The 10,772-nt window shown below is 39.7% G+C and overlaps 4 protein-coding genes across 4 annotated transcripts; 2 read left to right on the forward strand and 2 right to left on the reverse strand.

Moving 5' to 3' along the window:
* Window positions 1-564: 564 nt before the first annotated feature.
* Window positions 565-1,117, reverse strand: LOC128713145 (uncharacterized). The gene is made up of 3 exons (XM_053808006.1): window positions 995-1,117; window positions 826-930; window positions 565-768 (listed from the first exon to the last, which is right to left on the reverse strand). Exons 1-3 carry the CDS (start codon window positions 1,115-1,117, stop codon window positions 565-567), a joined length of 432 nt encoding a protein of 143 aa, XP_053663981.1.
* A 1,333-nt stretch (window positions 1,118-2,450) lies between these two features.
* On the forward strand, window positions 2,451-3,363 carry LOC128715840 (chymotrypsin-1-like). The gene is made up of 3 exons (XM_053810758.1): window positions 2,451-2,499; window positions 2,563-3,134; window positions 3,205-3,363. The coding sequence occupies exons 1-3, from the start codon at window positions 2,451-2,453 to the stop codon at window positions 3,361-3,363; spliced, it is 780 nt and encodes a 259-aa protein (XP_053666733.1).
* Window positions 3,364-3,948: 585 nt separating this feature from the next.
* Window positions 3,949-4,985, forward strand: LOC128714813 (E3 ubiquitin-protein ligase MARCHF2-like). The gene is made up of 6 exons (XM_053809693.1): window positions 3,949-4,109; window positions 4,190-4,324; window positions 4,419-4,482; window positions 4,552-4,701; window positions 4,781-4,842; window positions 4,913-4,985. Exons 1-6 carry the CDS (start codon window positions 3,949-3,951, stop codon window positions 4,983-4,985), a joined length of 645 nt encoding a protein of 214 aa, XP_053665668.1.
* Window positions 4,986-5,314: 329 nt separating this feature from the next.
* On the reverse strand, window positions 5,315-6,535 carry LOC128713146 (uncharacterized). Its single transcript, XM_053808007.1, has one exon. The coding sequence runs from the start codon at window positions 6,533-6,535 to the stop codon at window positions 5,315-5,317; it is 1,221 nt and encodes a 406-aa protein (XP_053663982.1).
* Window positions 6,536-10,772: the final 4,237 nt, after the last annotated feature.

A 10,772-nucleotide genomic window follows, 5' to 3' on the forward strand; every position in this document is an offset into this window, starting at 1 on the left:
CTCACTGCTGAAGAACCCCCAACACGAGACCATGGGCTCGGAGTCGGTGCGTGCATTCTCACGTTTGCAGCAACATACGGTAAGGGAACGTACGTACACGCAACAAACTGATGCTCGTGGAACACGCATCTTCGATGTATCTCCCGCGTGTAGACGTTCGGCAATGTGTGCGCTACTTAAAAGTGGAGCAAATTCCATCGGTAATGTTATTTCGTGACGGTTATGGCTGCTGATGGTGAAACCGTTTCAACCGTTTCATTTAATGTAAGCTTTCATCTCGCTTGTCACCGGTAAATGGTTTCCATCGATTGGCTAGCGTATGCCTTCCTCTGTTTGTAACTGATTGACCGTTCTGTTCTGTGCACGCGGTGATGACATATTGCATCGTGTCTGATAGAGTGACGTGGACTTTGTGACCTCCGCGATGGAGTGCGCGATGTTGGGCAATTTAAAATATGTGTATTATGTTACGATCGCTAAGTGCAGCCTCATACAATTTATTCATCAGTCGATCATTCTCTGCTGTACTCACATGTTTATTGAAACCTGTGCATCCTTTTACAACTACAATGAGAATTTATCTTTCTTGCTACCCGCAGACGGTTGCTTTGGAACTTTCGGCATGTTGGGCGAATCGTGCGACATGGGAGGAGGCTTGTGTACTTGCATATTTCTAGCTATATCCGCAACGGCAACCGGTTGAGGGCAGGACTGTCCAAGAATTTGCAATTCCTTAGCACAACGTTTGAGAAAAAGCTGATCGGGGTTCTAACATTCGCAAGATTCAAATTACTGTTGATAGAGTACAAACGGCAGCAACCATACCTCACCGGTTTTGCACAGATCCACCGACATTTGCGCATTGGTCAAGGGTACGAGGCAACGCAACGTCCAGTCCCGGCTTCGTTCGTCACACTCGTAGATGGGAAACTGTAAGCCATAAAAAGAGGAGGAAGTTTTCCTTACAGTGAATGCAACGGGTCAAAAACCTTACCAATTCATCTTCTATTGAGCTTGAGGAAGTTCTCGGATTTGATTTCTTGGCCCATGTAACGTTATAAACACCGAGCATTGTCAGATACAGTATAATAACTGAGATATGTGCAGTAATAGCCATACTGGGAGACGTTCCGTAGGTTCTTACGTGTTTTGGTCTGCGATTGAACTGGCCGTAGCTAATCGAGAACGATATGAATTGTCGTGGTTACCCAGAGTTCATACAACAACTGTGAGTTGTTTGAACAGCTGGCAGGGTAAAGCCTGATGTAACGCTTGCAGCAAACGAATCTCTTTACGAGCTTCGTTTTCAACAAACATAAGAAATCAAACGTTAATGACTACGTTTCATTGAAATTGTGCCATTTATGTAGTTGTTTAGCAAATTCTCTATTTTCCGTTTAGGTTATATATGAATCTTAAATGTAAAGGATTTTTTTAATCTTACTTAATTCTAACATTTTATTATCTTCATCTTTTTAATTTATTTCCGTTCAATATGATGCTTTACATAAATTGCAATTTTAAGACAAAATACAACGCAAATCAAATTAATTTTCAAAACAAACCGATTTCAAACGGCTCTTTTTGTATATCAACCGGTACAAAGCTTTCCCTTCAACGCATGTCATGCTGTATACAAATTTGTATACAAAAGCTTTTGCCCTTTAAAGCTTTGTACTGGGTTTGCGGCTGGAAAATATGTTTTTATCAGGTTTAATTTATTTCTTAAAATAATACTTCCACAAATCCTGATGTAACTAATAAATCATTTTACATTAAAGTTACAATTAGTTTAAAATCTAACTTATGCACATCTAAACCTGAAAATCTAACTCAGTAATATTAGCTTACATTTTTATCTCGTGGACGAGACTACAAGACTATATGCAGTCTTCCATCCATATATTAGTCTTACAGCAACATATTTCTAGATATTTCATAATTTCATGATGATGATCCAACAGCTAACTTACGTCTCAGCGTTAATCATTCCTCGCTATCATCATGACGAAATGTTTTCTGAACATCTTTGAACGATTATTGGAAGGGTGATATCATTAAGACCCATTGCATTACATCGTACTTAAAATATTTGTTCTAAAAAAAACACAGCATAGATTTTTTGCGTGACGATACGAAATGGAAGCCTGTGATAAGGTAGCAAAGTGTTTACCCCTTGTTTCCCCAAACAATAAATTGCCTCTTCTTCCACAATCAGATAAGAATTCTCTACCAGCGTAATAAAACTCAATTGGTGGATTATCAACAATAGAGATTTACAGAAACCAAAAAGTATAATAGAAATGGTTTAAAACTAGATCGCGCTTATCTATCGCCTGTAACCGATTGCTATATTATCAGAAATATAGCTGCATGATGTTGCGTACTTAAGCTAGCCAGCATTTCCAAGCTCCGTCTATTGGCGTCTGGGAAGTGAAGTGGTGACCACAATGTTTTTGCTACTGGTAGTGTCTTTCGCATGTGCCGGATTAGCGCACGGTATGTTTTTTACTGCTCTGCTCTGTTTTCGGATTAAACAATTCTTCGTTTGTCACACCGCAGCTGGTTCGCTCGGTCAAGGTAAGATCGTCAACGGTACGGATGCAGCGATTGAAAACTACCCATTCGTTGTGTCTCTGCGTGGTGCCACCGGTGGCCATTCGTGCGGTGGCAGCATCCTGAACAGCCGCTGGATCCTAACGGCGGCTCACTGTGTCGACTACACTACGCCCCTTTACCAAACGATTCAGGTGGGACGTACGAACATTTCGCGAACGGAAGACGAATCCATATACGCGATCGAGGATGTTGTGATCCATCCCGGTTACAATCCGGCCGACAGCTATATTGATGATATTGCCCTGTTGAAGTTGCGCAAGCCACTGGTATTCAGCGAACAGGTGCGACCGGTTCGGATGCCGAAACGATTCTTTGAGATTGACACGCAAGACTCCAACGTGGTGACGCTCGTCGGATGGGGTCGCAATGCCTCAGAAGGACCGGTGCAAACCACCTTGCAACAGATCGATTACTATGCAGTGCCGAACGACGAATGCAATCTCATCCACGGCAATCACATCTATCCTACGCAGATCTGTGCAGCCGAACCAGGTGGTGGAAAGGGCCAGTGTAGTGTAAGTATTTTATAGTGGAGTGGATTTATAGTTTTTGAGATTACCTGTAATTTGAGATTCGCCTTTGCAGGGAGACTCTGGTGGACCGTTGATGTACAAAGAGTTCCAGGTAGGCATCGTATCTTGGAGTATCAAACCGTGTGCCATCGCTCCATACCCAGGCGTGCTCACCAAGGTTTCGTACTATGTGGACTTTATCAATCAACATGCAAGCGAATATAATTCTTGAAAAATGTCGCCAACGCCATAGCTTTTCCAGTATCTATCCACTCTAGTTCCTTAACAAACACTTATTTCATGTATGGACTTTTATGAAGTTTATTCCGTAAACTAAAGTAAAACAAACCTCTTTCAGGCACATAAATCACAACAACTGTACAAGTATTTGGATTATAGTTAGTAGTTTTCATTATCCGAAGCGATAAGTTGCTAGAAAGAATGAAATATTTTGGAGACATTATTTGAAATATTTGAAGAAAGAATCATTCTTCACTGGATACTGGATCTTAAAAGATCTTGACTACTTCTGGTGTAGATTTTTGATCTTTAGTGTTTATGCATTTCAGTTTCAGGATTAACAACACCGATAACGACATTTCTTAACAACACCATTGTTCATACATCTTAGCAACCATTGTTTTGTTACTCACCACTGTACCAAATTGTAGACATCTAGTTAACACAGTCATGTTGTTCTGTCAATTACTTATTTATTTTACCAGTTTCCCAAAATAAAACTTACTTTCGACTTCAAAAATCGATCCTAGCTCAAACTCAATATTCAAAGTTGAACAAATCTCTAGTATTAAGCACCATGAACGACAAGCTATCTGAAAAGGATTTACAAACATCGTCCGATTCGAGTGACATTGGCAGAGAACATTCCTTTTCGGATATTTGCATCACTCAACCCCGTGGTAGCAGCAACGATTGGGTAGTGTGTCGTATTTGCCAAAGTTCAAACGATGAAATTAGGTAAGCACACTTAAAAACTGCACATAAATGTGTACATATTAACAAACCTATTTAACGCCTATGATGTGTAAAATTGGCAGCATGATATCTCCGTGTCTGTGCAAAGGCTCGATGAAGTACGTGCATCTGGAATGTTTGGAGCTTTGGTTGAACCGTTCCGGACTTACACGATGTGAACTGTGTTTACATTCGTTTCAAACGCACGAAACGCTTCGGTATGTGTTGTATTCTTATATGATCAGTAGAAAGATGGGTCGAACCAAAACTGGTTACTTTGATCGCAATTTCACACCTTAATCTTTCTAACAGATATGGATGTTGCGAATCGGTGTTAGTGTGGTACCGAAATCCGGACAATCATAATCTTTTAATGGTATTTATCATTCCTTACCTCTCGTACTACTTTTCAAAACATTCTAATGTTTTTCTTCTTCTTTTGTAGTCTGATCTGCTAATCTACTCCATTTTGTCATTTGTATGTTTCATGCTGACACTGGTTTGTATGCTGGTGTTACGTTTTCAACAATCGCCCCACGATCCATTTGGGGAAGAACTCGCCAAAGTTGCTGTCATTTGTTTCTTATCGCTTGTGGTCGGTATAATTATTTTGCTTTTGTTTTTTTATTAATCCAATGCTACTTTATTCAAAACCATTTGTAATGTACCTTCAGATGATTGCTTATTCGGTCAATGTTGTCATAATTGCAAGAGATCACCTGCTTCCTTGGTATCGGTATGTTGAAAATCTTGCCAGCGTATAAATGATTTCCCGAAATCTTTCTTTTCGTTACTCTTTCTTCTAGTTGGTGGAGATCTGCCAGAAATGTGCGGTTATCCCGATTAGCAATAGACACATTTCCTATGGAAACTGTTTAGAATGAACTACACTGTACGAACTCATCGGTAATATAAGACCAATTTAAATAGATATATAATCATTTTGTCATCAAACAAGCAGTTGATAATTCTCTCTCTCTCTACTTACCCGTTGTACGTTTCATCATGCAAGCAATTATTGCTAATAAAAAAATACATTCATCACTCTCATTCAATAAACCCCCAAAATGCAGCATACTTTTCTTGTTTGTACATGGAGCAATTTAATATTCGTTAACTTTTGGTGTATTGCATACACTAATACTGTCTTCAGATCGTCACAATTAAATAATAGTACTCACAATCGTATATTGTATGTATCGGAACTTCTAACTAACGGAAGCACTATCGGACGACACTTGCTGCTGCTCGTCCCGTTGGAAGTTTAGTGCGTCGTATATATCACGATGTGGTCCTGCTTCACAAATTTCTTCGTAAATGTTATTGAGTGGAATTGCATTTGCGTCATTACTCACGGGAACTTCATACCAGAAGGAAGTGCTTTTTTCCGTTACACCATCACCAACCGAGAGCGATTTCGATAGATACCGATAGAACGGTTCGCGCAAAATGTTCCGATAACGATTGTACAGCAGTATGATGACGTTTGAAACTAAAACTCCAGCCGCTATCGATATGATCACTTTCAATGGTTTTGCAATGGTAAACCGAGGTTGATAGATGGATATTTTCTTGCCCAGTGGCATAATTTTCCCCTCCGGGTAAGACATGAATGGTTCGTGTATTGTTGGCAACCTTTGCTCAGGATCAAATTGTGACGGGAATTTAGTCGTTGCGGTAGTTGGCAACAAGCACGGTAAACCCCACACGGAAAGCGTGTCGTATCGTTTGTGGTACCGCAGAATGTTGAAGAATGTCGGATTCTTTAACCGGCTGTGATTTAACCACGCACAATCCCACGGATTGCTATCGATTTCGATGCTATCGAGACGTGGATGCGGTTGGAAGCTGCCCATGTTGAATAGCAGATTGTGCGATAAATTTACCATCCGTAGCGAGTGTACTACTTCAAACGCTTTGGAATCTAAGTATGATATTCGATTGTGACTAAGATCGATCGTGTTTAAAGGCGATTCAACGGGAAGCAATGATTGCGAAACTCGATCGAACTCGTTATGGCTCAAAACCAATGTCACCAGCGCGGGCAAATTAACCAATTCTACAGAACTCTCCGATAGCGAGTTCTTCGACAGATTTAACGACACCAACAGGGGCATATTTTTTACCGCAACCGAATTGAGCAAACATTGTACCATCGTAATACGTTGCGCCATCGCCATGCTTTGTCCTTCATCGGGCGATTCTAGTATCAGTTTTGAAGTCTTTTGCGATGATATATCTGAGAAATTAATTTCTTTTAACATCACTGGAAGAGGATCGAATATGGACGATATGCTATGTACCGTACTGTTCGTCATATCGATCAGATCGATGCTTGCTAACACACTCGCTTTAAAATCTATACCAGTACTGTGCTGAATGATGAGCTCTTTTAATTGTTCCAGATGAAACAGTACGTCATGGGTCATCGTCGTAAATACACTGCTTTCTATCACAAGCTTCCGTAATACGGCTAGATAGCGAAAACTATCACTAATAGCGTGCTGTATTTTACACGCCGTAAACTCCAACTGCTCCAAATTACGGAATCTTTGAAACGGGCCATTCCCGAGCGTGGGCAAACAGTATCCTTCCAGCGCGAGGCGGTTTATTTTATCGGGAAAACTTAAATACTCTAGACCCAAACCAGTTTCGCTGCATGCGGCACTTCCATCCAGGCGGTAACTAGTGACCCTGCGGAATACTTTATCGGAATGAGCGTTTCTAATCGGCGGCACGTTGCAGTTGAAATTGATGGAAAACTCCTTATCCGGTACACGATAGTAGACGGTAGTCACAATTAAACAGTCTGTTGTCACTGTTTCACAATGCCAACCATCGTCGGTTGTTGTATTTGATTCTTCACCTTCGAACATGCTCTGTGATGCAGAACACTTTACGGCACTGGAACACCTTGCCAGTATGGCGAGAAGAAAAATGTCTACCAACATAATTATATTTCCATTCCCAAATCCACTAACCATCAATTGAACAGCAAACGGGCAACTTTTCGGGCGATAGCTTTGCGTTTACTGAGCGCTAAATCCGCCAACTGCCGCCACAAAGACTCGATGGCCTCGAGTTTTGTATATCCGTGGTGAGAATGGTTCGAATTGTTTACATTATCCCAATCCGAAAGGCCAAGTATCTTTCAAGGGAATACCAAAATAGAACCCGAGTGAGAAGATTCACTCATTCATAAGAAAAATACCGATGCGCTGGAATAATGCTGATCAGATTCGTCTGTTTGACCGGACATGTAAGAGCAAACCTTTCCTTCCCATGACTAAGTCTATTCGCCCAATTCGCTTGTGTGTAATCGAAATTGGAAACAGAAAAAAAGCCAATTCTCTCTCTCAAGTTCTCAGTTGAACGTCAATGATGCGAACATGTAAGAGGATAACTAATTATTATCTCCATTTTTATAGCAATCAACCTATCAAATCGGTTTGACATTTTCAAAAAAGAACGGACCTTTTCAACAAATTGTTATGAATTTATTATAATTCGATTTTTATTTCTAATTCCTTTGCAAATTGAGTCGTATTGCATAGTTTACTTTGCAACTTATAAACTACTACAGTAACTGATTTTGATAATGCTTTAGAATTATTTTAGTCACTCCTTCATTTAATATACGTAACACTAACTTCCTGCACGATATTACCTATCGCTTGTCACTAAGAACAATGTTGTTATTGTAATCTACAGTTAATCATCAAAACGAATTAAATATAATTTTTATTTGTAAGTTACGTTTGCTATTTTAACCTGCACCTGTAGATTTGAAGAAACTGAAGCATGTTGTGAAGTCGCCTGCATGATGTCGCTGCCCAACCGTTGAATCTTTGAAATAGAAAGTAGAATGTGAAACAAATGTCATTATTCTTTCCATTTTCACGAACTTGTCTTTATCTACGTACCTTTGCGCTCGTTGTGAATGTCGAAGTTCTTTTATGTTACGGTCCAATGTTTATAACATCCGTAATTCCAGTTGGATATCTTCTGTGTATGCTTAGATCCGTACCGTTTTCTTTTGAACACCAAGAGATATACTGACGGCCAATTCATCAGTTGTTTTCATATTCGCTTGTTCTCAGCAACCATAGTTGCAGTCTTCTAATGCTATCCCAATTAATCATTTAAAGAGATCATCATATTTCACACGTCGCCGAATGAATTATCAAAAAGAACCTTTATGGTAGCCTCCATTTGGTAGCCTTCCATCAAAATGAAAACACATCTTATTTCCTGAGTTTTCAATTTCCTGAGTCCGGTTCAATTGGTTTCCTGTTCTTGTCATTTTAAAGTTTTGGCCTTTTCTCTGCATTTTATTATTATTTAGTTTATTTGGTTTTCTGCATTTTATCAGTTATTTGTGCTTCGCAGCTTATGCTTTTTTAGATTGTCTGTTACCGGAACAATCTTCCCTTCTTTTGCCTGCAAAATGTTTGTGACGCCTTTGTGTTTCTACCTAAACACGATTCGTTACATTTTGACACAAATTGCTCTAATTTGCTGTGTCCTGAAGCTGTACCAGTTAATATGATACATTATTGATTTCATAGAGGCATTTAGTGACAGTCGAATAATAGATATGCTACACAACGATAAATCCTCCATAGAAAAAACCATGTGAACCTATGAAGCATTATGGTGTATAACGCTTCCCACTCTGTGGGAAGGGAAATAACTGCAATTATGTACGCTACATTCAAATATTTAAGCATCTACAAGCCCTTTCCTTTCAGGCCTTTATAGCTACATTAGCGCTACGGCGGAGAGTAGCGAAAGCATCGCATACGGCAAATTGTATATTGCAGGGGTGTCAAACGGCACAACTGTCTGGCCGCACTGTGTATTTGATTCTTTGTGAAAAAGGCAGCATTCCGGCCGCATTCCGGTTAATCGATTTCCACAGGTAACAGGCCGCTTCAGCTTTGTACATGCAATATTAATATTCGAATGTTTTTAATATTAGAAGTTATTGTACATTAACAATATGGAACATTTTTTAAGGACTTCAACTTGATAAACTCTTGATTAGAAGAGTTTTCTCTAACTCTCACTCCCGCCTGTCGATTAAACATGTACCGGATAATCGACGTTCTACTGGGCTTGCAAGTGATAGCGGCCAGCCTCAAATGCACTGTTTTGCTTTCATATGTCCAGTAATGCATGAATTGGACACACTTTCCATCATTTCCTACTCACACCAGCAACGTTTTGGCGGCAAACCGTTCAGCGTCGTTTTCGGACCACACTCTCTCACTTATCCCCGTTCTTCGTCGGAGTTTTCTGTTCACCCAGGCCAAACTTGTTTCTTTCCCTGCCGTTTCATTGTTGGCTTCTTCTTACCCCCTACAGCTGTACTTCTTTACGTTCTTCTGAACGCTCCTCGGTACCCAGCAACAAAACACGTGGTTTTTGCGTCTCTATTGTTTTAAGGCACATACAGTTTTAATATTGAGGATTTTAGGCTTAACGTTGAATACTGCACGATGTTCCCTGTTTTACCTTGCTGGTCATATAACTATGTGGTAATGTGCATATCAACCAGTAGGTACAGTTTCGAGGTAAATACGAAGCTAGCCAGCTATAATTTACAGTTTTCTGTTTGATAATTTATCTTTGTTACCTGAAAGCAAATGTTATCCTCAACAATGGGTAGTACTCAATATCATCCAAACATCGTACAAAATTAAATTCAACTATAATTTTAGGCTATTGTAAATTGATTTAAAAAAAATGAAAGAGAAACAAAAGTTCGCCAATCATACCAGACAAAGTTTCCGCCTCAAATTAAGCGATAGCATGCATCATAACCGCTGATCAAATAATCTTTTGGTCGGCTAGATCATAAACAGCTTCTAGCGATCATACAGTTCGAACTCATAATTTTATTTTATTCAAAAGCAACGGTAAGCTTCAGCTATTTCTTAATCTCACATAATCTTCTTCACTCAATTATGCGCCTTGGCCTTGTGGGACAAATAAAAAAAAGCTGCGCAGCAAACATTTGTTCTACTTCTTGATTTGCTTTCCTTCAATATCTCTTTCATATTACGCTTACGCGACATGTTTTTTTGGATTGGTGTTTTTGCGTGCCATTAGAAAAAAGCATTCATTTCCTGCAAGCAGCATCGATAAAGGGAAAAAGCACCAAATACAAAGCAAAAGACGCTAAAAATGATGTTAAGATAAAATTAAGCCATCGTATAACTAATATAAATCCCATTCGCCAATCCCATCTAACATTTTGTTTAACCGGACCGGACGAAACATGAAAGTTTGTATTCCAGTGTACCCTTGCGATACGATAGAAGTAATTATAGGACATTTACTGACAGGCATAAATTGACAAAATTCGTACCTTCCCAGCTGCGAAAGAGGCGTATTTCTGTTCGGCGTGTTCAATTTGATTTTTTCCCTATGTGTGTGTGTTTCAAGTTTTAAACTCAACGGTTCGCATCGCCGTTCTCGCCCATATTGTGATGTTCGCGAAAATCAGTAGTTGTGGAGCAATAGTAGGCTGGGTAAATAAAATTGCCCGTCCCGGCCTTTTTTTTTTGCTAAAAGGGTACACAAGATGGCCATTTGGATCATACAGCTGCTGGCTCTACCTTAACACAATGAGCGGTACAATTCCCTTCAGCGAAATTAACC

Source organism: Anopheles marshallii, chromosome 3 (assembly GCF_943734725.1).
Source record: "Anopheles marshallii chromosome 3, idAnoMarsDA_429_01, whole genome shotgun sequence".
NCBI classification, from domain to species: Eukaryota; Metazoa; Arthropoda; class Insecta; order Diptera; family Culicidae; genus Anopheles; species Anopheles marshallii.